Raw genomic sequence first — 27,955 nt, forward strand, 5'->3', positions numbered from 1 at the left:
GTTTGCACATATTTTAAACCAGAGGTACTGGTGATCCACGCAATCATCAAACATACAGTAAAATCTACCTCCCTTTTTCGACAAGTATTTTTGTATCATTGCTTGTAATGAAAATATTTGGTCCTGTGTGCAATACCCTTTCCTAAAACCAGCCTGGCATTCACTGATAATATCCTCCCGAGTTGCCCAGGTATTTAATCTATTACTTAATAATTTAGTAAACACCTTGCCAACAACACTTAGTAATGATATGCCTCTGACGTTGTTTGGATCATTCGTGCTACTTTTTTATGCAAAGGAAAAATGATGGCAACCGACCACGATTCAGGGAACTGTCCAGTGGAAAGAACACAATTAAATATATCACTCAAACACTGAATGCACGCATCGTTTGCATTTTTTAAGAATTCACATGGAATGGCGTCCAGACCTGCCTCTTTACCATTCTTCATTTGTCTGATTACACTGCGAACTTCCTCAACTGTAATCACTTTATTCAATTTATATGGTTTATTTTCGTCACAACAATCACAGTGTCCATTGTGCACTCTCAGACCTTCCATAACATCTTCATGAAAAACATCATCTATAACTGTGTTACCACTATTCAATAACTCCTTAAAGTATTCATACCACTTCGTGGCAGAGATTTGTGTCTTTTGCGAGGTGTCCTAGTTAACTGTGCCACATTTGCCCAGAATGCCCTTGTATCATCTCAACTTTTAACAATTCTGCTTCTTGCCAGTTGCTGTTTGATATCCTTTTTTTTCACGACACGTCTGTCTGAACACTTTTTTTACTTTCTATGTAGTCTTTAACAGTTGGCGCCGTTGGGTTTTTACGCATTTGATTTAACTTTCGATTCTTTACAGTCTGCATCCCACCAATCGGGTTGAGTTCTGTCCGCCTGTCGTCCGGTTTTGCCCTTAACCTTCATAGCTTCCGCAGCTCTGTAAAAGACTTGGTTAAGTAGCAATACAGACTCGTTTATGTTATTTTGCATTAAATCAGAACACTGTTGAAGCATGTCTTTAGATATATTGTCGTCAAGAATATCTCTAAACTGGCTGGCTTTTGCAGCGTCCCATATAAACTGAAGCCCTTTTGTAACATTACTAGTCACGTTCTCATCCTCGTCCCCATCTGTGTGTGCCTCACATTGTATCACAAAAGACAAGGGGAAATGGTCCGAAAAGTCCATATCCAAAACATCAAAGTCAAGAATGCTATCAAATATCTCTGAGTCTGCTATCACATAGTCAACTAAACTTGCACCATTAATTGGTTGTAACATCGTTGTCAGTAATATAGTACAATAATATAGCACTTTACCTTTGTACAAAAGCTTTGAATGTGTTGAACAAGTTGTTCTGCCCCAACGTGTGTAAACTGCCCCACCATGGCTGGTATTGGCTGGTAGGCCTGAAAACACACGTGCATTAAACCTAGAGAAACATATTGGACTGGTAAACACTGCCTCACAATGGCTGATATTGCTCATACACCAGATACCATATGAAAACTTACACTTTCAGAACAGACACATTAATGATCAACTTACTAGTAATGTTGCACAATCTTTATCCAGTTAATAGCTGTCTTTTAACTAAAAAAAGTAAAACATTAAAAGAAATGGATGAAAATCGAATTCACTAATGAAGTCCTAGTATCAAAGCAGTTAAAGTGTAGAATGTATTCCCAAACTAAAAGGAAGACATTCATGTAGTCAAAGCACCAGACAAACCTGTAGATGGCACCCCTATCTGAGCTCCAATTTGTCCCAGCATTTGTTTGAGGGTATCCAATGTTAGAGATCCTGGGTCCCCTTTAGGTCCAGGTGGTCCCTTAGAAAATTGAACAAAAATATTAGAATTGATATTAAACAAAGGAACATATATTATTACATATTTAGTATAAACTGGTGCATTGTCAATATATTTCAAGAAGTGGATGTCTTGGTCTGTAGATTGCATTATACTCTAATTTTCAATCAAAATAAATATAAATTTTTAATCATAATTTTGAATTACAAAACTTCTGAATATATAGCCACCATGCAAAATTTTACCTGTATTCCATCTTTACCATCTCTCCCAGGTAATCCCTGGGGTCCCTGAACACTGCTCCTTGAGGAGTTGACAACTGAAAAATAAATCTAAGTGATAATAATAATAATTTCTTTGGATAATGATTAAGTCTTCTGGAAATCAATGTATTTCATAAACACACGTCACTTTGGACAGCTACCTCATCATTCACAAGGCATCATTCAGTCATCACAACTTTGGGCCAAGCATAGCCAAAAGGTGACCTCACCCAAAATCAATAAATGTATAATACTAAGTATAGTACAGGTAAATTGAAATATGAATTAGCATTTCATTTTGCTTCTGATATTTTACTGTTACTACTTAGTGATTGTTCTTCATGGTTTTTGTCATATTTAAAAAGAAAGAAAAGGCATCATTTGATAAGACCTTATTTGGTAGCAAAATGTTTTCTGTTTTAAGCTATAATATATGGAGAGCAGGCCTACCATTACCTTGTAGTGTTGACTGATATCCAAGCAGTGCAATGATTTGCTTGAGACTGTCTACTGTTAAACCTGGGTTCTGTGGATTAATTTAAGATATTTGTAATAAAAAACAATGGAGTGTCCACATTTTGTCATTTCCCACAATGAGAACAAAAAAGGATAATGTTGAAATTAAATTATATCTACATAAAAAAAATTATATATGATATTTACATTTTGCCTATAAATCATGTGTAACTCTTGATAACCAGTGACACATTCAATCACCAACCTCTTACTCCTGTTTTCCTCAACAATACTCTTAAGCTTTAATGTCCGCCTCCAGGCACTCTTTTCTTGGCATATAGCAGTTCCTCTTGTTATATATTTAAGTTATTAAGTTACCGGTACTTGAATTTTCTAGGAACATAGAAAAGTTGTGATCTGTCTTAAGCACTTATATTAACACTATACATCTCTATAATGAAATTAATAATGTATGTGTATATATAAACTTATTAGGATAAAGTATATTTGTTCATGCTTACATGAGTTGCTTTTTAGTTTCCAATGTACATCATGCAATTTAACAGACTATTTATGTCTCCTTGATCTAAGCCAATTTGAATATAACAACATGCAGATAAAGTAATGTAAAAAACCAAGTATGATGTTCGAAATTTGGCCGATAAGGGCCGCATTTATTGAAAGTCCCAAAGAAAAAGAAATGAAGCAGATTAATGATAAACACTGAATAGTGTTGACAAATGACATTTTAATTAACATTAATGTGTGCGCCTGAAATATCTACATTTAAAATATAATTTCCAAAGAAATAGTGCACACATTTCAATTTAAGGGGTATTTGTTTCAGTTCCAAAACTTTCTTGAAATATTAACATCTTTGTTAATTTCTGTAGACTACCATTTTTTTCATAATGAGTAGTTCATTTAATAACATTTTTTTCTAGATTAAAAGAGTAATATTATATTTCAACAAAAATATAAATAGTTGGAACATCCTATAGCTGGAAAATTCTATTCTTTCTTCAATTGACTCCACTGTATGATGCCTTTTTTTCTACTAAGTCCAAGACCTTTATCTTTGAGGTCTCATTTAGCTGAACATCATACATGGCCAAACACAGGCCCCATTCAGAATAGGGGACTAATTAGTCTGAGGGTCAAATATGGCAAACCACAACAAAGCTTGTTGTCTTATCTGCTAACAGACACTGATAGATATCCCGTGGGGAAGTACTCAAGTGGGTCAGCCATATTTGACCCTCGGACTAGTTAGTCCCCTATTCTGAATGGGACCATAGACCACCTTAACTCAGCCACTTGTACAGAATATTTCATCTTTCCACATGTAAAAGAAATGTACATTTTGTGTCCTTGCAGATGGAAATACAAGTTATTTGTCACCCCTAGTCGCCTGGTGATGCTGACAGGAGCAGCACTGGCAGGCACATGTGGCTTTATAGCTGGAATAGTGGGTTTACTGCAGTGGAGAGAGAAGGTAATGGGTCAGAATTCTTATTTATATTATTTTATTTATTTTCATTATCAATATTTCACATTTATTTCAATTTATTATAATTAATATGACTGTTCTCTTTTTCTTTGTTTCATGCATTAAGAATTATCATTTGCCTAAATTGCTTTCAAGAGTTCACTCCTTAATAACATAGGTAACAAAAGAAGGCCATCACAGTTTACAGGTTGATTGAAATTTGGCAAAGTTATTGCTGCTTTGATTTACGACAAACCCAAATGAGATTATTTTTGAATTCAAGTCTTGAATTGTGTTTTTATTTGTAATGATAAAGCATATTTTTTCCTTTGATTAAAAGGTAGTTTTTTTCTAAAGACCATAAGTATTTTTATTCATGAGACATTTAGTCTCCTTAGAAATGACATATTTTTACATCAATTTTACAGATCTAGTTCACCACTATATTTTCATTGTAAAAATTTCATTGTAAAAGGTAGTTTTTTTCTAAAGATCAAAAGCATTTTTTATGCATGAGACATTTAATTTCCTTAGAAATTGCGTATTTTTACATCATTTTTACAGATCTGGTTCACCGCAATATTTTCATTGAAAAAATTATTATATCTTTTCAGAGAGAAGATCAGAAAGAAAAAAGACAAGAATCTCACAAATTTCATTTTGATGCCATGTAGCATGTAGAACACCCTTGCCTATGGCTCCTGGTGCTGAGGAACACTGGATATCCAGTTTCACTTTCATTTTAATGCAGTGACTGTAATGTACAGGATATGTAGTTCTATGTGACTATGAAAACATTTTTTCTCTTTCATTTTTATGACATGCCTGCAGTGTAAGGAAATTGATTTTCATTTAAGCACTCTTTGACACTAAGCTTTTACTGTTAGTAACTAAAAACTATTTAATCATTTAAAAGCTACATACTTTTTAGATACTTCTGGTGTGATAGGTAAAATAAATCTTTAGGAAAGTGTAGTTTTCTCCAAAAAGTCACAGAGCTCTTGGCTTCTTTTGTTTTGTTTATTTATTTATTTATTTATGTAGTCTCACATCCATGCTTAGTAAGAAACCGAAGGCAGCAATTGGAGTGACAAATTGGATTAACCTATAAGGTTGTGAAGTACAAAACTGGAACTACCAATATCACACCATGCTATTTAAAAAGCAGGGTTCAGTCAAAAAGGGCAAAAACAACAAATAGCTGTTTTCCTTACTTATTTCATATGGGAAATACATGACAGTCTGAGTTATTATTTTGTACAATATCACCAGGAATGTGTGTGTGTGTGTGACTGCGTGTCTGCATACATGTTTGTGTGTGTGCATATAATCATGGTAGAATGGAAAATTCTTTTGACAATCTTATTTCTTCTGATAATGTTATTTATCATTATTATTGTAATATTTTTGGTAATACTGAAAACTTATTTATTCTGTTGTTTAGATATTATGCAATGATATGAAGAAAAAAACAGTGAATTTTATACAGATTTGAATTCAAGTGGGAAAGGAATAGTTCACAGGGATGTTTTCAACATTTGAGACCTATATTTATAAGCTAGATCAGTTTATTCATGTAGTGATAATATTTGTTTTAGAAATTTAAACTGAATTTTTTTTAAGCTCAATATAATTATTTTTTCTTTGTCTGCATAACTTAAAAATAATGTTACCTATAAAAACATTTGATAGATGCTTCACTTAGTTTTATATTATATCAATTGCAAACATGGCTGTATGGACTTTTTAATATTTTACTTTATTTATTTAGTCTTTTCAATTGGACGTTGGTAAAAAAACTTGTCACATATTTTCTTTTTTTGAATGTTTTCTCTTTTGCCTTTTGAAGCAAATGTATTTAGAGCTCTTTGAGTTGAAAATTAATGCTACTTATATCTCTAACATTTAATTTAGTGACTTTAGAGAAGTCAGCCTAAAGGTATTTTCTTCATAAAGTACAAATAATCAGTGATAAGTGTTGATTAATTTGACATATTAAAGCAAAGATCAGATGTACATGTAACCTTTTTCTTTTTACACTAAATTTATTTTCCTTTTTTTGTCGATTGAACAATAAACAAAACTTAAAGGATAAACCATGCTAGTTGTTATACAGGCATTCATTGTCAGAGGTAAAGGATAAAATTACTGTCATTTGTTTAAACAATTTGCCTTATTAACTCATCTGCTGTTAAAATCAATTTAAGTTGATAAATATCTATTATTGTGAAGTACTGGATATAAGTCACATATTAAACGGAAAAGTATATTTTAATAATTACTTATCAATATATTTCTTGGAAATACCACTTTAAATTTAACATGGGCAGTTTGTATGGTCACTTAAAATTTTTTTGAAGAACCAACACAACTCAGTCTATATGTTATGGTCACTATTTAGAGCAGACAACACAGGCCAGTTCTCTTCCATCCACATATGGTGGACAGGGGAGGGTACCACACTTAGCTTCAGCAGTGTAGAACAAGGCCCCGTTTTTGTCCTCATGACCCCCAGCTACCACTTCTGGAGCTTCATCGAGGCAGACAAACTCTGTTCTATGAAAAGTATCGTGTTCTGATATCAGGTATCCATTGTACTCTGTTGTCCACCCAGCTGGACATGTCTTCTTGGCTGGTATCATCACATGACTGGGACGTGTTTGGGTGTAGCATACAGCACAGGGGGCATCATGGTCTTTAAAATTCTGACCTCCTGTATTGATTGTTGAAAATATGTTAGATTTAATATGTTCATATTCCACACCATGTATGTAAGAGCCTAAATCTTGTCCTCCATCTTGGTATTTCCCCCACTCTGGTGTCTGTGGCATACACAGGTAATTACTGCCTCCTCCAGTTTTGTCGTAGTAGGTTCCAGCCGATATCCCTGATATTAAAAATGATAAAATGCACTTTTTTAGATTTAAACTAACTATAGGTGTAAAATTTAAAATAAAAATGTATAAATATATTATATGTATAACAATTATTATTATTATCTTGAAGGCAAGAAAAACCTCACTTTAAAGGCCTGTGTTTTTATTAATTTACCTTTGTACAAAAGCTTTGAGTGCGTTGAACAAGTTGTTCTGCCCCAATGTGTATAAACTGCCCCACCGTGGCTGGTATTGGCTGGTAGACCTAAAAACATACTGTAAATCTAGACAAACATGTTGTATACACTGCTCCACCATGTCTGGTATTGGCTGGTAAACCTGAAAACATACATTAAACAAAGAGAACCATATTGTGTACACTGCTCCACCATGGCTGGTATTGGCTGGTAAACCTGAAAATATATATTGAACCTAGAGAACGATATTGTATACACTGCCCACCATGGCCGGTAATGCTCTTATACAAGATACTATGAAAATGCACACTTTCAAAACAGACCTCTTTATGATCAACTTAATGTTGCACAGCAATCTGTAGCCCATTCATCAGTATAGCTCTCTTATAAGAGTAAAACCTTCAATAGAATGGAAAAAATGAATCTATCTAATTAGAAGTCAGTGCAGAGAAATGTAGAACGGATCCCCCCCCCCCCAAAAAAAAAAAAAAAAAAAAAAAATTAACATAATCAAAAGGAAGAGATTCATGTAGTTAAAACAACAGACAAACCTGTAGATGGCACCCCTTTTTGAGCTGCAATTTGTCCCAGCATTTGTTTGAGTGTATCCAATGTTAGAGATCCTGGGTCTCCTTTAGGTCCAGGTGGTCCCTTGGGAAATTGAACAAAAATATTGGAAATGCTATAATTACACATAGGAATGTATATTAACAGAATTATAAACTGGTGATATCAATTATAGATCTGTTATCTATGAGTTGATTATTTGGAATAACATATCAAGAACATTTTCAGAAGTATATCTCATGGAACACTTAATATTTCCCATTTTTCATGATATTTTAAAAAAGTAGAAAACAGTTTAATGTGTATTTTTTGATATTTCAAGAATTGGATATCATAGTTCATAGATTACATTATTGTCTAATTTTAAATCAAAACTAATATAAATATTCAACCATAATTTTGAATTACAAAACTAGCATAGATCGATATAGCCATCATGCTAAGTTTTACCTGTATTCCATCTCTGCCATCTTTACCATCTCTCCCAGGTAATCCCTGTGGACACTGAACACTGCTCCCTGAGGAATTGACAACTGAAAAGTATATATTAGTAATACATTTTTTTTATTTCTTTGGATAATAACTTTGTCTTAGTGAAATCAATAAATGTATTTCATAATTACATATCAATTCTGACAGTTACCTCATCATTCACAAGACATCAGTCAGTCATCACAACTTAGGGCTAAACATAGCCCAGAGGTGACCTCACCCAAAATCAATCATTTAAAATACTAAGTAGTACAGGTAAATTGAAATATAATTTAAAATATCATTTTGCATCTTATATTTAACTGTTACTAGTAAGGGATTGTTCTTCATGATATTTGATATTTAAAATGAATGTTTTATTGTTTAGAAAGATAGGGTATCATTGGATAAGACCTTATGTGGTAGCAAAATGTTTTCTGTTTTAAGTTATCATATAGAGTGCAGACCTTTACCATTACCTTGTAGTGGTGACTGATATCCAAGCAGTCCAATGATTTGCTTGAGACTGTCTACTGTTAAACCTGGGTTCTGTGGATTAATTAAGGTATTTGGAAGATAAAGCGATGAAGTGTTCACATTTTGTCATTTCCCACAATAAGAACAAAAAATGGTATGTAATGTTAAAATTAAATCATATCTACATAAAAAAAATATGTATGATATTTATTTGGTATTTTTTCACTTTCAATTCCAACTTATTATGTCACATGTCCATGGATTCATACTGAAGAAGCAATTGTTAAATATTATTACTAACAAAATTTTTTTGTTATAGCACGTGATAGTCATGTAATTTATCACAATTGAAGATGAGTGAAATTACCCAAATTCCATCCTTCCCATCCCTGCCATCTTTTCCATCCTTACCATCCCTGCCATCTCTTCCTGGGGGTCCTTGGGGTCCTTGTACACAGCCTGAACTTACCACTAAAATACATGTATTTTGATGCTGAGTGTCAGCTTAGGGATACATGCTAATGTTATCCGTCATGTAAATATTTTCATATAGAAGGCAGGATTGTCCCACTTTGATATAAATTTTTTTCTGACAATGTAGGTGAATAGTTACCCCAACTTGAGGCCACAGCAATAACAGTCATAATCAGCAGACATTGCTTAAATACACCTACTACTTCTTATATTGTGGAACAACAGAAATAAGCATCCTATTAAATTGGGGTTTTATCATTCCCCATAATTAAATTTGGGGCATATTCCTTTAACCCTGCAGTATATTTTATCAAATTTTGTGATATCTGGTTTTGTACCATTTTTGATTAATCAAAAATGGTGCAAAAAGTTAATATAAGACTTTAATAAATAATATTATAACTTACAGTTTCCTTGCTGCACTTGTCTCTTGGTAATAGAATGGTGAAAGTTTGTTGCATTTCGCTCAGGAACAGTGACTGTTTGTGAATCTAGCTTCAACTTGATTTTCTGAATATCTGACTGATTAAAAAGATTTGATTAGTCTTTTACTATCATTTTAAATATATGGAAATTAAATTATGTAGGCTGTTAAAGATGTTAATTTTTGTTATTTGACTACAGTGAAGAGAGACAATTAAGGGATCAAACTATTGGAAAATTCACAATCATACAATTAGGCAAGTTGTGAAGCACAAAATACCTTAAGTTGTTTGTTTTCCTGTTTTACTGCAGCAACCTCCGCCTCCAACCTTTTCAGGAATGCTATCTCTCGTTCTTGCTTGTCCAGTCTTTCAACCAGTTTCATCAACACATCATCATTATTGACATCAGCATGATGTTGTAAAGTTGATGCAGAGACAGTAGCAACAATAAGGGCAGTGAATACATGAAAATACATGATGTGCAGCATTTAAGGACAGTCAAGATTATGACCTGGGTGAGGCTTAGAAAAGCTCTTTTATCAATTGATTGGCCCTTAATTTATCAATTGGACTTGTCAAACACGGACAGTGTGGGGCTTAGCAACTCAGATTTTTACCAATATTTGCTCTAGTGAGCATGTAGGACAGAAGCACATGGTTCAGTAATAAAGTCAGTTGTGAATTAAGATATTACAGTAAGCTGCTTGTCTATTTTTTCTATTAATCTCTCTTGACAAATTAACCAGTAACACATTCAATCACAAACCTCTTACTCCTCAGTTCTCCTGAATTAAACTCTAAAAAGTAGATTATGTGGGCACCACCAGGTACTCTTTACTCAAGATTTGACAGTTCATTTATCTTTTCAATTTAATATAGCTTACTGATATCATTCAAACACATACAAGCACATGCTTCATTCTGCTCCTTAAATCTCAAATAAAAGTTGCATTTTCTATGTATACAAACTTATAACTTTTACCCAAGTGCCAGCTCTTTTCCAGTATATGCCATGCAGTTGAACTGTCAGTGAAAGTTTTTTTTTCAGTTCCTACACTTTTTGCACTATTTATTTCTTAGTTTATTTCTGTATTAATTAACTTACTGTTTTCTTATAAATTTTTCATACCAATTACTGGTATGTTCTTCTAGATGCAAAAGATAATGTTGTTTCAGCAAGCTTTGTAATTTAGCATTAGCATTTAGAAACTCAGAGAATTATTCTAAAAAATATTAAAATTATAACAAGCCACATATAGATGTCAGTCAAAAATCACAGGTGGTTAGAAAGCTGTGTTCTGAATGGGTCTTAATTGGTAAATTACACATGGGTTTAAACATTAATGGAATGCATTTTCAAAGATTTTTCTAGCACCTACTTTGCTGGCTTTGTCCCTTGGAATCTTGAAGTACACAAATATCAAATTTCTAAACATTTGTACTTCCAGCACCTGTTTTGCCAGCTTTACCTCCTGGAATGTGTTAGTTGTACTGTGCCTCAACCATTGTGACCAGATATCTGAGACATTGTGCTTACCATTCATGTTAATTTGTTAATTCTCAAGATACATGTACTTAAACCCTTTCTCAAGATACATGTACTTAAACCTTAAAAATTTTAATGCCTCTTTTTCAGAAAACAATTCCATTTTTTCTTTAAAGGAAATTACAAGACGGCATACTAATTGATATTTCTGATCATATACCAATTTAGGTGTCTGTCATGCTGTTGTCTGGAAAACCATTTTTAATGACTTACTTAAATTATCTTGTTTGCATTTAAAAATTGGAAGGAGAAAATCTTTTAGATAAAAAAAAATTAGTAAGTACTGAATGTAAAGTTAGATATGTAAACCTAGAATGTGAATTTTAAAATTAGTTTTCCATTTTTAAAGGAGGCAGAAATTACTAAGCATTCTTTCATATAATTTTACAACACAAGGCAAGTTTGCCACTAATTTGATTACAGGAAAAAAATGGAAAAAACTGAATTTCTGCTCTTCACAGTTATTTATTTACTCTACAGACACAAAACAATAGATCAAAAGCATATAATTATATTTGAAATCTTCAATTTTCATGAATAAATCAAAAACCTAGAGTACATGTAGGCCATTTAAACATTTTTTGTTAATTTACTAATTTGCTGATGAAAATCGACTGGAAATTGCCTGTGACACAAGACTATTCCTAAGGTCATTCTTCTCTTAGTCACAGGTCATTTTTTCAACATATTTGACACTGTTTAGTACAGACAGCGCAGGTATGTCTCCTTATGGTACTTGTATTTAGTGCCAATATTACATGTATGACCCATATTTTATGTTCTTCACTATTTAGAGCAGACAACACATGCTAGTTCTCTTCCATCCACATATGGTGGACAGGGGAGGGTGCCACATTTAGCCTCAGCAGTGTAAAACGAGGCAGCAATTTTGTCCTCATGGCCTCCAGCTACCACTTCTGGACCTTCATCAAGGCAGACAAATTCAGTTCTCTGGTGTGTGTTAAAAGCTGATACCAGGTATCCATTGTACTCTGTTGTCCACCCAGCTGGACATGTCTTCTTGGCTGGTATCAACACATGACTGGGACGTGTTTGGGTGTAGCATACAGCACAGGGGGCATCTTGGTTAGGAAGATTATGACCTCCTGTATTGGATGTTGAAAATATGTTAGAGTAAATCCTTTCATATTGCACACCATGTATGTAAGAACCAGTACCTTGCCCTCCATCTTGGTATTTCCCCCACTCTGGTGTCTGTGGCAAACACAGGTAATTACTGCCTCCTCCAGTTTTGAGATCATCAGTTCCAGAAGCTATCCCTAAAGATAAAGTTATATAATTCAGACATTTTGAATTGTAAGCTTAGTTGCCTATATTTTTATGCAGAGGAAGATCAAGTATAAAATCTTTTAAAATGTAGTACATGTACGGTATACTGAATTATCCCTAGAAAAACTATTTGTTACAACATGCATTTTACCTTTGTACAAAAGTTTTGAATGTGTTGAACAAGTTGTTCTTCCCCAACGTATGTATACTGTCCCACCATTGTTGTTATTGGCTGGTAGAGCTGAAAACATACAGAAAACTATATTGTGAACACGGCCCTACTACATGTATGTCTGGTAGTGCTCTAAGACCAGATAACATAAAAATGTACACTTTAGAACTGACGTCACACTTATTTTTGCACAACAACCTTTGTTACTTTCTACCAGGGCCACAGATTGATTTTTCACAGAATATTCACAGGTATGCCTTTAGATAAATAGACGGTCATTTTACTTATCTGATCCTGTAATGAAATCTCTAGGCTGATTACATGTGTGGTAATTGTTTGCATAACTGTCCAGGCTAAGTCACTTTGACAGCAATGAAGACAGTTAATTGCTCTGATTTAAATCACTTGTTCTTTTGTGACAAATAAAAGTAGCCCCTTCTGAATACTGTAGCTTGTTACAACATATTGAAAATAATTGAGAAATCTCCTTAGCAGCTCCCTATAGAACCGGTACAATTCCATCTGTGTGCAGGCAGATTTAACTGCTAGCTTCCATCTGGCCAAAAATCACACAGTGGTTTTTCCAATTTTTCCCTGTATAATCTTCCACCCTGGTAGAGGGTAAACCTTTGTAACATTTATCAGAACAACTGTCTGTTTAATAAAAAGTAAAACCCTCGATAAAATGGAAAAAATGAATTTGTTAATGAAGTCAGTGGACAGTAACATACAGAACAATTAACAAAACTAAAAGGAAGAGGTTAACATAGTTAAAGCACCAGACAAACCTGTTGGCAGCACCCCTTTCCTTTCCAGCATTTGTTTGAGAGTATCCAATGTTAGAGATCCTGGGACCCCGTTAGGTCCAGGGGGCCCCTTAGCAAATAGAAAAAAAATTAATTATGAATTATTTTTATGAATTAATAACAAACTATTTGTATGTTTTTACAAAAAACAAGAACAAAAATTATAATGTTGAAATGAAATCATATCTACATCAATATATATTTATTTGGTATTTTTTCACTATCAATTCCAACTTATGTATGTCACATCCCAAGCCTTAACACTCTAGAAGCAATTTTTAAATATTGTATAATTATTATACGAGGGTTGATTGATAAGTAGTGAGCCTCATATAGAAGGCGTACACATTTTACAACATAGTCTCCTTGAGTATCTATACACTTTTGCCAGCGAGTTTTGAGAGCCTCTATGCCACTTTTATAGAAGCCCTTCTCTTGGCCGTTCAGAAGCCCCTCCACTTCACGTATGATGTCATCATCTGACACAAAGTGAGTACCTGAAATGGCCTTTTTCAATTTGGGAAATACATAATAGTCAGAGGGAGCAAGATCAGGCGAATTAGGTGGATGTTCTATCAGTTCAAAGCCACACTCGTTGATTGCAGCCATGGCAATTACAGACTTGTGAGCAGGGGCATTTTGCAAAAGTCACTTGCCTTGCTTATTTGAGAGTGCTACCTCGTCAACATAAACTAACCAAATGACACCAAACTTCTGCTACACCCCATTAGATAGTCTGGGAATAGAAGGGCTGAAAAGGGACATCCCTGCTTAACCCCTTCCACACGAGGCTCACTACTTATCAATCAAACCTCGTAATTATATATGATGGCATACAATTTTATTCAAGAAGAAAATTTATTCTAAAAGTCATGGAATCTGTCATAAGAGAAGATCAGTAAATTAACCTGAATTCCATCTCTGCCATCCCTGCCATCTCTTCCTGGGGGTCCCTGGGGTCCTTGTAGACACCCTGAACTTACCACTAAAATACAGGACACAGTGGTTTGAATTGCTGGTTTTTAACAGGATACAGATGCTGCACATTGATACTCAACCATAAAATGCCTATTGTCACATATAATATTATATAAAATCAATACATCCTCTTGATATATCTTATCAGGAATTGTATAAAATGTCAGTTCAAGACTTCTAACAAATGATAGCTTACAGTTTCCTTGCTGCACTTGTCGCTTGGTAATGAAATGGTCTCCATGATGATGATTTGTTGTATTTCGCTCAGGAACAGTGACTGTTTGTGCATCAAGCTTCAACTTGATTTTCTGAATATCTGACTAATTAAAAAGATTTTATTAGTCTTTTTACTATAGATATGTCATTTTCAGGAAATTGTTGAACATAGCTATAGGTTGTTAATATGTTTTTGTAATTGATGATAGATAAGATCTTGTGGGTAATTCACAATGATGGGGTTGAGCAGAATTTTAAGCACTAAATACCTTTAGTTGTTTGTTTTCCTGCCTCATAGCAGCAACCTCAGCTTTCAGTGTTTTCATCTCTTGTTCCTGCTTGTCCAGTCTTTCAACCAGTTTTATCAACACGGCATTACTGGCACTGTCATGATGATGATGTCTTAAAGTTGATGCAGAGACAGTAGCAACAAAAAGAGCAGTGAATACATGAAAATACATGATGTACACCCGTCTGTAGCAGCCAAGACGCTGACCTGGGCGAGGCAAGGAAAACTCTTATATTGCTAAAGCCATGATTTATCAAGTGGACATGTCAGATTTTTACAATGTGGGTCTTAGAAAGTTGGGTTTTTACAAATATTTGCCTATTGATAGTTTAAGGGAAGCAGCTGATATTTCTTCTATAAATCATGTGTTAAGTTTGACAACCAGTCACAAATTCAATCATAAACCTCTCACTCCTCAGTTTTCCTTAACTACAACTGTATACTCTTTAAGCTTCAGTGGTCACCACCAGGGACTCTTTTCTTGACATTTAGCAGTTCCCTATTCATTTATACGTTAAGTTCATATGTAACTTAAATTTCCCAGGAACATAGAACATAGATGTGTATTTAAACACTTAACACTACATCAATTTAATGTCTTATAAAATTTATAATGTATGTGCATATGTTAACTATGTTATGATGTTTTTTTCCTGTCTTCCATGAGCTGGTTTTTACTTATTTGTCTGACTAGTTGATCTTTTTCAATGTCTGTCAGTTCTTTAACTTTTTGCAATATTTATATCTTCGTTCATGTCTGTATGACTACCATTTTTTCATAATGAGTAGTTCATTGAATAACATTTTTACTAGATTAAAAGGACAGTATTATATTTCAACCAAAATATTAACAGTAGGAACATCCTATAGCTGCAATAATTCTTTCTTCAATTGACTCCACTGTATGATGCTCCTGTTTTTATTTTTTTACCAAGTCCAAAAACTTTATCTTTGAGGTCTGCTCTCATTTCTAACTGAGGAGTCTGGTGCAACTCAGTCCCACTTTGGCTTTGAATATGTTACACACCCCTGTGTCCAATATTGGGTCCTTCTGTGCAGGTGATTTTACTGGTCTCTGATGTACCCTGTACATGGCCAAACATAGACCACTTAATTTGAGCTTTACAGGATATTTAAACTATACACATTTAAAGAAAAGACATTTTGTGTCCTTGCAGATGGAAATACAAGTTATTTGTCACCCCTAGTCGCCTGGTGATGCTGACAGGAGCAGCACTGGCAGGCACATGTGGCTTTATAGCTGAAATAGTGGGTTTACTGCAGTGGAGAGAAAAGGTAATGAGTCAGAAATTTTCATTTATTTTATTTAATTCACTCTCATTATCAATATTCTGCTTATTTCTGTTCATTTATTTATTTATTTCTTATTTATTATTATTGATATATTATTTTCCATGCATTAAAGGGATAATAACTCTTCATATCTCTTAAGAGATATTAACAAAAAACCAAACTTTTTAGAAAAAAACCAGGGACTAACTTTGAATGTAAAAATGGATTCATTAACCATTGGTAAGTATGGGAAAATTGTTGTTTACTCCAGGAAAATTCATTTTTTGGCCGAAACGAAGAGTTATTATTGCTTTAAGGATTATCATTTGCCTAAATTGCTTTCAAGAGTTCATTTGTTGCTAATAACGTAGGCAATAAGAAAAGGCAATCACAGTTTACAGTTTGATTGAACTTTGGTAGAGTTAATGCTGCTTTGATTTATGACAAACCCAAATGAGATTATTTTTGAATTGAAGGCTTCAGTTGTGTTTTTATTTGTAATGATCAAGCACATTTTTTCTTTTGTTAAAAGGTAGTTTTTTCTAAAGACGTACAATAAGCATTTTTTATGCATAAGACATTTTGTCTCCTCATAAATTACATATTTTTACATCAATTTTACAGGTCTAGTTCACTGCAATGTTTTCATTGTAAAAATTACCATTTCTTTTTAGAGAGAAGATCAGAAAGAAAAAAGACAAGAATCTCACAAATTTCATTTTGATGCCATGTAGCATGTTGAACACCTTTGCCTACATATTGCTCCTGGTGCTGAGGAACACTGGATATCCAGTTTCACTTTCATTTTTTATGTCATTACAATAATGTACAGGATACGTAGTTTCACTGTGGTTCTAAGTGACTATGAAAACTTAAGTTTCTCTTTCATTTTTATGATGTGCCTGCAGTGTAAAGAAAATGATTTCTACTTTACTAACAGGCATCTACTGTTAGTAACTGAATACTAGTATTTAATCATTTAAAAGTTGCATACTATTTGATGCCTCTGGTTTCCATTCAGTGTGATTAGTAAAATAAATGTTTATAAAAGTGTTGTTTTCTCTGAAAATTTGTGGTCAAAAGTTACAGAACTGTTGATTTATTTATTAACTTTTGTAGTCTCACATCTGTGCTTAGTAATAAACCAAAGTTGGTTGTGACGTTCACTCTGGAATTATAGTGGTCCTGCCAAAAACAAAGACAAAAACAGCAAATAGCTCTTTTCCTTGCTTGTATGATATGGGAAATACATTGTACAATACCATGAGGAGTGTGTGTGTGTGTGTACATGTCTGCCAGTATGTGTACGTGTGTTGTGCATGCCTATTATAATGGCAGAATGGAAAATAGTTTGACTGCTCTAGAAAATTCCTTTGACAATCTTATTCCTGATAGTATTATTTATTATTGATAATATTTTGATGTAATACTGAAAATTTTCATTAATATTGTTGTTGTTTAGATTTTCATGATATGATTTTTAAAAAATGAGTGAAGATTGACAGATTGGAATCCAAGTCATGGGAAAAGAATAGATAGTTAACAGGTTTTTTTCCTCATTTAAGTCCTAGATTTATAAGCTAAATCAATTTATTTAGAGTAATAATATTTGATTTAGAAATTTGAACTGTATGTTTTTTCCAGCTCAATATTGTTTTTCTTAGTCTTGATTACTTAAATGAATGTTACCTATAAAAACATTTGATAGCTGTTTTATAAAGTATTATTTCAGTTGAAAGCTTGGCTATGTAGAGATTTTGATATTTTAGGCTTCGTTCACATGCAATGTCTATTTTCTATTTTCTATTTTCGGTATGTCTTATGATCACGGTCTGTGTACTGAATATCCCGCGGCGTAATTACTGGCAGCGCGAGCCAGTTACTATAAGTTACTATAAGTAACTGGCTCGCGCTGCCAGTAATTACGCGGCGGGATATTCAGTGCACAGACCGTGATCATAAGACATACCGAAAATAGAAAATAGAAAATAGAAAATAGACATTGCATGTGAACGAAGCCTAATTTTATTAATCTTTTCAATTGGATGTTGGTAAAAAAAAACTTGTCACATATTTTCATATTTGAATGATTTCTCTTTTTCCTTCAAGTAAATGTATAATATTAATGCTACTTGTATCTCTAACATAATTCATAATTGTTAAGTACACAAGTGTTAAAACATCCAAAATTCATTTTACCAAAATACTCCCAGCACTTGTTCTGCCAGCTTTACCTCCTGGAATGTGTTAGTTGATCTGTCTCAACCATTGTGACCAGATATCTGACACATAATGCTTACCATTCATTTTGAGGCCTAGTTTTTTAAGACTCTTTCACTGTGTTTCTAAGTATTTCAAAGTATTAAAGTATTAGATTCTAATTACTGTGTCTGTCTATTTGCCAATCAAGTAACTTTAAAAAGTCGTTCACAATTTTTAATTAATTTTCTATAAAAACCATTTAAAGGAGAATTGTTTTTTATTAAAGTAAAATACTAAATGTAAAGCCAAATCTCAATCTGAAATGTGTATATTTTGACTATAATACTTCTTTGAAGGAGGCAAAAATTACATACGTGTTATGTATAACTGCATGGTATAGGTCATATTTAGCAATAATTCTAATTCAACATAATTGAGACCTAAGGTCACTATTTAAAAATAACACTGTCAAACCATTCTTTTAATGGACTCTATTTAGTACAGACAACACAGGCCAGTTCTCTTCCATCCACATATGGTGGACAGGGGAGAGAACCACACTGAGATTCAGCAGTGTTGAACAAGGCACCATTTTTGTCCTCATGACCTCCAGCTACCACTTCTGGAGCTTCATCAAGGCAGACAAACTCTGTTCTCTGATGGACATCACGATCTGATACCAGGTATCCATTGTACTCTGTTGTCCACCCAGCTGGACATGTCTTCTTGGCTGGTATCATCACATGACTGGGGCGTGTTTGGGTGTAGCATACAGCACAGGGGGCATCATGGTCAACAAATTTCTGATCTGTATTCGATGTTGAAAATATATTTTGATAAATAAAGTTATATTCCACACCATGTATGTAAGAACCAGTACTTTGTCCTCCATCTTGGTATCTCCCCCACTCTGGTGTCTGTGGCAAACACAGGTAATTACTGCCTCCTCCAGTTTTGGTGTAAAAGGTTCCAGCTGATATCCCTATAGGTATGAAAATTAGTTATAATATCAGTCACTTTGTCAATTATGAAAAAATATATATGTATGTACATATATACAAACACCCCTTTTATTATTATTATTATATTATTATTTTAAAGCTGAATAGAACTTCACTTACCTTTGTACAAAAGCTTTGAATGTGGTGAACAAGTTGTTCTACTCCAGCGTGTGTAAACTGCCCCGCCGTGGCTGGTATTGGCTGCTAGACCTGAAAACATACATTAAATCTTGAGAACCATATATATATTGTTTAAACTGCCCCACCATGGTTGGTATTTGGTGGTAGACCTAGAAACATGAAAACATACACTAAAAATAGTCATCAAGCATAATATTGCACAGTAATCCTTCTCCCTATTGCCAGAATAATGGTGTCTAATAATGGCACAAAAAAGGATAATTTTGGCACCAACATTCATATTTAGCGAATTATTATTGGATAAACAGCATGTTCCTTGGGTTTACCAGCCTTTAATCTTCCTTTCCTGATACTCACATCTCTGTAAAAATTTTGGAAAAAGCCAAAGATCATAAGCGGACTTCAAGGTTTTTCATGTACACCATTCCTTTCATTGACTGAACTGAACTACAATTGCAACATAAATGCAGTGCCCTTTTCAAACCGTGTCAAGACAATTAAGACCATTTAGCGGTCATTTTATGTTTTAAGGGTATGAATTTCCCTATCAGATATGTTCAACAAAAAGCAATCCATGCGCTTAGAATGTGATTTAAATCCTTTTTTGTGTGGCTTTAAGCGATAAGTAAAACTTTCATGAAATCTAAAAATAAAGTCAGTGTCAGAGGAAAGAAGACTACATTCCCCATATAAAAAAAAATAATCATCATTATTAAAAAAGAAGTGCCTGATTTAGTTATAGCACTATACAAACCTGTAGATGGCACCCCTATCTGAGCTCCAATTTGTCCCAGCATTTGTTTGAGGGTATCCAGTGTTAGAGATCCTGGGTCCCCTTTAGGTCCAGGGGGTCCCTTAGAAAATTCAACAAAAATATTGAAACTGCTATTTCACAAAGGAATATATATGAACAGAAGTATAAACTGGTAATATAAACTACAAATTTGTTATCTATGAGTTGAGTATTTGAAATTACATGTCAAGATATTTTAGAGGTTTATCTCATGGAACATTTAATATTTCTTTTTAAACATGCATTTTCATGATATTTCAAGAAGAACAAAACAGTTTAAAATAGATGCACATTTTCATGACATTTTAAGACTGAAGTGGATATCATAGTTCACAGATTGCATTATTGTCTAATTTTCAATAAAAACCCAATATGATCCAATCATGATTTTGAATTAAAAAATGAGTAACTGTATACGTATCATGCAAGTTTTACCTGTATTCTATCTCTGCCATCTTTACCATCTCTCCCAGGTAATCCCTGGGGTCCCTGAACACTGCTCCTTGAGGAGTTGACAACTGAAAAGGATATCTTAGTAAATATAAATGAAAATAATTATCATTTGCATCTGATATTTTTCTGTTTTAACACTTAGTGTTAAAACACTTAGTGATTGGCTTTGATGAGTTATATTTAAAAAATATTGTTTAAAAAGGACTGGCATCATTTTTCATCATTTTCCACCTAAAATCTATAAATATTTTAAAATGTCGACTAAACTATCATAACTTAATATATCATCTATAATATAGAGAGCAGACCTACGATTACCTTGTAGTGGTGACTGATATCCAAGCAGTCCAATGATTTGTTTGAGACTGTCTACTGTTAAACCTGGGTTCTGTGGATTAATTTATTTGTAATAATAAAAGGTGAACATTCCTTGGGGAGTCATTTCTTACTTTGAGCATGAGGTTTATTAACATTCGAATCAAATTGCATCCACATGTACATCAAGTCAGTATTCTATATACATATCGATCGTGTTCACTATCAACTTATTTGGGCCAAAAAACTACAGTTCAGTACATTCTCATTACTTTTATATCAAAAAGGGATTCATGTATTTTTTCACAAACAAAAATGAGTAAAGTTACCTGAATTCCATCTTTCCCATCTTTTCCATCCTTGCCGTCCCTGCCATCCCTGCCATCTTTCCCTTGGGGTCCTTGGGGTCCTTGTAGACACCCTGAAGTTGCCACTAGAACATATTATACAGATATATATTAGATTTGAAGTACTTATTTTACGTGAAGTTGCTGTTAACTGTAAGTCAACCATTGCATGTAAATATCTGTTTTCAAATATTTACCATACCCGGTACAGTTAAAGAGATAACTCTTTGTATGAGATCTATATTTCACAATAAAAAACATTGTGAACAACTCATAGAAATATAATATATTCTGTTTTACCACAAAAACGGCTAAAACGGCAGTTATAGCTATTATTCTGATATCTGAGCTTGTCTTTAGACCACGTGACCTCCATTGATGGCTATACCCTGTTATTATCTCTTAAGAGATTATAACAAAAAAAAACTTTTTAGAAAAAAACCAGGGACAAACTGAATATAAAAATGGAAAAATTGTTGTTTACTCTATGAAAATTCATTTTTTGGCCAAAACAAAGAGTTATTATCCCTTTAAGTGATTTGTTGGCTTACAACATTGGGAATGATGATGTAAACTGTTTAACATACAGTAGAATTATCTATTAATAAAAGTAACAGTTTTTACATGTGAAATTAATGTATCTGAAAATGTAAGGCTTTGGTGAACTCAGAAATATAAAACAATCAGAGGATAAAACTTACAGGTAAAAACTCCTAATGATATCTTTAGGAACGTATTTAATAAATGTTTGAATGTAGGATATAGAGTTTAATATATTTCTAAATTTATTATTACTAAACATGGAGCATATCTTTTTTTTTAAATCATGTTAAGCAATAAAATTTTGTTAAAATGGTATAAATAAGTTAATGTAGACCTGTAACAAATAATGTTACAGCTTACAGTTTCCTTGCTGCACTTGTCTCTTGGTTATAGAATGGTTTCCATAGTGAAACTTTGTTCCATTTTGCTCAGCAACTGTGATCGTACCCATGGTCTGTCCATTGAGCTTCAACTTGATATCTGACTAATATGAAAACAAAGCAGAAGAATATATATTTAATCATGGACATAATGAGAGAAGGACGAGAAACCCGGAGCAAGATCAAAGGATAATCGGCTTAACGTGAGCTCTTCATGAAACTATGTGCGTTCGGATCACGCGACCTCCCGTACATGTAGCGAGCATATCGCAGTTGTCGATGAATTTTTGTGTCATTTGGGCAGGTAGTTCGCAAATAACATGAGTCAATCTTTCGGGTGGATGAGACAATAAAATTATAGAGATGAAGTATAAGTACAATTTGTTCTGTCAATTTGGAAACTATGTGAGAATTTGATATGTTTATTCCTGGAGGAATTCAAAATGCCCTATGTGGTAAAGGCAATCTTGTTTTTCTCATTATGTCCATGATTTAATTAAATGTGTTAATAGATACGTGATTCTAAATACATGGAAATTGTAGAACATACATTTTCATTTTTCATTGACATTCAAGATAAGGTGGACAGAACTATTGGTAAAAACCACAATCATGCTGAGAGACGTAATTCAAAGCCCAAAATACCTTAAAGGGATAATAACTCTTCGTTTCGGCCAAAAAATGAATTTTCCTGGAGTAAACGACAATTTTCCCATACTTACCAATGGTTAATGAATCCATTTTTACATTCAAAGTTAGTCCCTGGTTTTTTTCTAAAAAGTTTGGTTTTTTGTTAAAATCTCTTAAGAGATTTTAACAGAGTATAGCCATCAATGGAGGTCACGTGGTCTAAAGACAAGCTCAGATATCAGAATAATAGCTGTAACTGCCGTTTTTTGTGGTAAAACAGAATATATTATATTTCTATGAGTTATTCACAATGTTTTTATTGTGAAATATAGATCTCATACGAAGAGTTATTATCCCTTTAAGTTGTTTGTTCTCCAGCCGGACTACTGCAACCTCAGCCTCAAGTTTTTTCATCTTTTGTTCTTGTCTGTAAAGTTTTCCAACTAGTTTCTTCATCTCTAGTTGTTGTTGGTCCACTCTTTCAACCAGTTTCATCAAAGCACCATTATTGACATCAGCATGATTATGGAACGCCATTCACGCAAAAAATGCAGAAGTCAATTCAACAATCTATCGGCACTATTTAACAACCAAAACCTACTTTAACTATCTAAACTTAATTCTACTAAATTAGTTTTGGTCATTTTAATCATTCGTCAAAATCTAACAATCAATAAAGGATTCAAAAGTCAATTACCGCAACTCAACAATCAGTCACCGCAACTCAACAATCAGTTATCGCAACTCAACAATCAGTTACAGCAACTCAACAATCAGTTACTTTTTTTTTTTTTTTTTTTTTTTTTTTTTTTTTTTTTTTTTTTTTTTTGCATTTATTCACTCAAAAAAAAAAGAAAATATACATATATAATAAAATATTTAAGCAGATAATCAAAGATTGAAAGATTAAATGCATGTAATACAATGCTGGTGATAATTACGGTAATTAAATACTAATAGGTAAATAAAAAGATCATAAATATATAGATTTACTCTCACTCACTCATCCATCCATACATACTACGCGTATGCATGCTTGTTGTGAGCTACATCTCGGCAACTATAACATATATAATGAAATATTTAGACAGAAAATCAAAGATTAAATGCATATGATACTGATAATAATTACGGTAATTAAATACTGATAAATAAATAAGAACATAAATATATAGACTTACTTTCACTCACTCATCCGTCCATACATACTACACGTATACATGCTTGTTGTGAACTACATAACGGCAACTATAGCGTACTAGAGGTGAAAATTTTAACACGTTATGGTAGGAATGCGTTTCCATTTTGTATTGAACCTGTCTTCTTTTCCTGTCTTTATAGCAATGTATTTTTCTATTTTCTTCTTCTGACTAAGAAAATGTAGAAACAGTTCAAAATCATAGACTGATGGATTTTCTGAATTTTTGTTTATGAATTGTTTGGCCACAATAATGCAGAAATTTAAAGCTTTTACACGCTGGTCGCTTGACAGACACCCGTACATTTATATAGTTTTTTCATTTTTTCTGAAGTGTATAGTGTTATTCGGAATGTTCCACCAGTTTTCAAATGCAATCCAAAAATTTCTTGCACGTACACATTCTACAAAACGATGTATTATTGTTTCTTTCATATGGCAGTTAATACATCCTGGGCTAGTAACTATTTTCATTTTGAACAGTGTAGAATTTGTGTACAGCACATTGTGAATTATTCTGTATTGCATTACTTGTAGTTGAGTTTCTTTGACAGACTCAAATGGTATCAAGAAAACTCTCTGCCAATCATTTTCACTTACGCCTGATTTGATAAGATGCAAACTTGCTGTGGGTAAATTTATTACATTTCTTTCTATTAGCTTATCGTAAATGGTTTTTGTAGAGGCTAGAGTCCATACTATCTCATCTGAGTCTGTGTTGTCAACTGTTTCTGCATTTTCCCGAAGTTTACGTAGCCATGATATCGGAATTGATTTTTTTACTTTTTCGTATTCTAGAAAATTCGGCAGCTTAATGTCGAAGTTGTGTTGATTTATTATTTCTTCTAATGATATAAATTCACCATTAATATTTATAATATCTTGCATATAATTTACTCCGGCTTTTGACCAATGCCTTAGATATATTGACTTTTTGTTTACAAGTATGAATCTATTATTCCATATTATCTGTTTCTTTATATCGGAGGCATTATTAGGGTCTGTTTGTATTAAATCACTCCATGCATCTAGCATGGCTACGTAAAAAGGTGGTATGTCCGAAATGTTAATATTCTTCAGTTCATAATTACAACTGAAAATAAGTTTTCCTCCCACACTTCTTAAATATTTCAGTATGTTTATAACCCACGGATCATCGTTGTCAGCTAACATTATGCGCTTAACCATTGAGGCCTTCAGAGACCGCACGTGCGATGGCACATGCGTCAAATTTAAACCACCTTTACTCTTTGGGGCTATTAATGTATTTTGCTTTAATTTTGGTTTTTTATCATTCCATAGAAATTTTTTGAATAAAGCATCTATCCTCAAAATAATATCATTTGGGGTCTCAAGAACTGTATTAGCATAAACCAGTTTAGCCAGACCCAATGTTTTCAGTATTTGTATCTTTCCAATCCATGTGAGGTCTCTGCTGGACCAAAGGTTAAGCAGCTTTTCAATTTGATCAACTTTACTATCGAAGTCTAGAAACCTGCAGCTTTCGTAATCGTAAGAGAAATGAATTCCGAGAGCTTTTATTGGTCTATCCGGCCATAGCAACCCGAGGGGCTTTTCGTCGTTGAATCTATTGCTTCCAAGACACAGGGCTTCGGACTTGCTCAAGTTTAGTTCTAAACCAGAAATTTGTTTAAAATTCAGATATTAATTTCAATGCGTTTTTAGCGGACCCAACATCATTTAGAAATAGCGTTGTATCGTCGGCATATTGGCATAATTTGTGTTCATGACGATCAATAGTAATTCCCCGTATGGATGGATCTGCGCGTATTGCGCAGGCTAGTATTTCTACGGCCAGCACGAATAGAGGGCCGGACAGTGGGCATCCTTGTCTTACACCTCTTGTAATTGAAAAGAATCGCGAGGAATATCCGTTGTTTGTAATACAACTGGAAGCATTGGCGTACATAATGTCAAACCACTGAATGAAGTCAGGGCCAAAGTTGAATATTTTCAGGCATTTTTTTATAAATTCCCATTCAATGCAATCGAACGCTTTTTTAAAATCTAAGAAAATTGCCATCCCTTCTTTATTTTGCCTTTTTGTTGAGTACATAAGATCCCAGATGAGTCTTATATTTTCACCGATATATCTTTTTTTAACGTACCCGGTTTGGTTTTTGTTGATAATGGTTGGTAAAGTCATTTCCATTCGTTTTGCAAGTGCTTTTGCGGCTATTTTGTAGCTTACGCTTAGCAAAGAAATAGGTCGCCAGTTTTCCAAACGGTGTCTATCCTTGTCTTTTTTGGGAATTAGTGTTATTATACCCTGCCGTTGGCTAATATTTAACTGACCAGTTTCAAAAGCAAAATTTAAACAGTCTGCAATTTCCTCTCCTAATTCTTCCCAGAATTTCATGTAAAATTCTGCGGAGAGCCCATCGACACCCGGGGTTTTATTCTTCTTTTTTGTAAGTTCTTTGAGTGCGTTTTTGCACTCGTTGATGGTTAGCTTTCCTTCACATGCGATTTTTAGGTCGTTTGGAATTTGGGGTATGTTTTGTACATTGAAAAATTTGTTTGAGATTCTCTCGTTAAAGGTAGTGTTCTGTGAGGTGTACAAATTTTCATAAAACTTTTCCTGTTCTTGTAGAATATCTTTATCGTTAGTTACTGTTAGTGTATCATTAATTTCTAGTTTTGTAATTGTATTTCTGACCCGATTCCGTTTTTCCAAGTTGATAAAGTAATTTGTATTGCGTTCGCCCTTTTCGTACCATCTCACTTTACCGCAACTCAACAATCAGTTATCGCAACTCAACAATCAGTTACAGCAACTCAACAATCAGTTACTGCAAACGGTCATTCGCGGACTTAACACCAGATGGCGCGCGCGCACCGTCAGCGATCTGAAACGTCCTTGACCTTTTCCATCGTTTTAACAGTATTAAAATACGTGGTGCCTCGATTTGAAACCATTCAGCTTAAATTGTGTTTTTAATCTCCAAATACTTAAAAAAATCAATAAAGCTATTCGGCAAGAACCTATTATATCGTATCTTTTATATTAATTATTATTACATATCACAATAATAAACGAGTCGCCTTTTGATGTACGCCCGGCTATAACCTCTATTAAAAAATATCAATTTTTATGAGATTCGTATCGTTTGGTTCCATTGCCTTGCTTTCAAAAATTAGAACAGGCGCTCCAAAATCGTAAGACGAAGTTAAAATTTTTATATTGGCCGAGTTCGCCACCGACTAGAATGCCTATACGCCCCCGCATCCGATACTCCCGCGCTTCTTTACATCACCGCACCAATACTCCCCCGCACCGATACTCCCCCGCTTCTTTACATCCCCGCATCGATACCCCCCCCCCCCCCCCCCCCCCCCCCACTGATACTCCCGCGTACCAATACTCCGCAAAAACACTATTCCCCAAAGCAAAGATTCCCTGGGCTTTGTAGACACAAATCGTGCTTCAAAACCCTTTCTATTATGCTATTTTTTTCAAAGTTGCACAACCCTCTTGGGACACATAATTGACACATTTTATTCGAAATATATTGGGGAAAATAAAGGGCGTTACTCGAAGTCGATCTCAGACTTTGCGTGCAGCTTAACAGTCCGTAGGCCTACAGCTATGCCTTGTAAATTTGAGAAATGTTTGTGCAAAATTAATATTGTTCTCCTACTGTAGTTACCGTATTTATATTATACGCCCTTTTATTTATTTACTTAAGGCAAAGTTAGTTTTAATCTAAGATGACGCAGCTATGTCTTTTCCTCAGGCAACGATGATTTTGTTTAATTATTAAATAATAAAAAAGCAGTGCTAAAGCGCTTCGTTTTCTGTTATCTTCCTCCAACCTTCTTT

General features: G+C 33.8%; 4 protein-coding genes and 1 long non-coding RNA gene across 7 annotated transcripts in view; 1 reads left to right on the forward strand and 4 right to left on the reverse strand.

Moving 5' to 3' along the window:
* The window catches only part of LOC147762651 (T-cell immunomodulatory protein-like), a 20,164-nt gene extending 14,037 nt beyond the window's left edge, over positions 1-6,127 (forward strand). The window contains exons 2-3 of the mRNA XM_087010364.1: positions 3,920-4,037; positions 4,646-6,127. Coding sequence (XP_086866490.1) covers positions 3,920-4,037; positions 4,646-4,705 — 178 coding nt within the window. The 3' untranslated portion in view covers positions 4,706-6,127. The remainder of the gene's footprint in view (positions 1-3,919; positions 4,038-4,645) is intronic.
* The window catches only part of LOC147762653 (uncharacterized), a 20,366-nt gene extending 5,364 nt beyond the window's left edge, over positions 1-15,002 (reverse strand). The window contains exons 1-8 of one of the 3 annotated variants that reach the window (XM_087010361.1): positions 9,797-10,126; positions 9,501-9,615; positions 8,987-9,090; positions 8,622-8,691; positions 8,122-8,204; positions 7,656-7,755; positions 7,083-7,172; positions 6,253-6,918 (exon numbers count right to left, since the gene is read on the reverse strand). In XM_087010361.1, the coding sequence (XP_086866487.1) occupies positions 6,425-6,918; positions 7,083-7,172; positions 7,656-7,755; positions 8,122-8,204; positions 8,622-8,691; positions 8,987-9,090; positions 9,501-9,615; positions 9,797-10,006 (1,266 nt within the window). In that variant the 5' untranslated portion in view covers positions 10,007-10,126 and the 3' untranslated portion in view covers positions 6,253-6,424. Of the gene's footprint in view, positions 1-1,332; positions 1,423-1,744; positions 1,845-2,068; positions 2,143-2,542; positions 2,613-6,252; positions 6,919-7,082; positions 7,173-7,655; positions 7,756-8,121; positions 8,205-8,621; positions 8,692-8,986; positions 9,091-9,500; positions 9,616-9,796; positions 10,127-14,240; positions 14,318-14,506; positions 14,631-14,795 lie in introns of those variants that run through there. The other 2 variants (XM_087010359.1, XM_087010360.1) reach the window with 2 other exon arrangements.
* On the reverse strand, positions 11,516-12,715 carry LOC147762654 (short-chain collagen C4-like). The gene is made up of 2 exons (XM_087010363.1): positions 12,506-12,715; positions 11,516-12,344 (listed from the first exon to the last, which is right to left on the reverse strand). The coding sequence occupies exons 1-2, from the start codon at positions 12,603-12,605 to the stop codon at positions 11,851-11,853; spliced, it is 594 nt and encodes a 197-aa protein (XP_086866489.1). The 5' UTR covers positions 12,606-12,715; the 3' UTR covers positions 11,516-11,850.
* A 3,152-nt stretch (positions 15,003-18,154) lies between the features above and the next one.
* On the reverse strand, positions 18,155-20,588 carry LOC147762655 (short-chain collagen C4-like). Its single transcript, XM_087011490.1, has 4 exons — positions 20,580-20,588; positions 20,207-20,306; positions 19,432-19,521; positions 18,155-19,292 (listed from the first exon to the last, which is right to left on the reverse strand). Exons 1-4 carry the CDS (start codon positions 20,586-20,588, stop codon positions 18,802-18,804), a joined length of 690 nt encoding a protein of 229 aa, XP_086867616.1. The 3' UTR covers positions 18,155-18,801.
* A 91-nt stretch (positions 20,589-20,679) lies between these two features.
* LOC147762656 (uncharacterized) lies at positions 20,680-21,512 on the reverse strand. The gene is made up of 3 exons (XR_015333778.1): positions 21,343-21,512; positions 21,017-21,086; positions 20,680-20,763 (listed from the first exon to the last, which is right to left on the reverse strand). It is a non-coding gene; the product is annotated as an uncharacterized LOC147762656 (long non-coding RNA).
* Between the last annotated feature and the right edge of the window lie 6,443 nt (positions 21,513-27,955).

This window comes from Lingula anatina, chromosome 4, assembly GCF_051362555.1.
Source record: "Lingula anatina isolate TDL-2025a chromosome 4, LinAna3.0, whole genome shotgun sequence".
In the NCBI taxonomy this organism is placed as follows: domain Eukaryota; kingdom Metazoa; phylum Brachiopoda; class Lingulata; order Lingulida; family Lingulidae; genus Lingula; species Lingula anatina.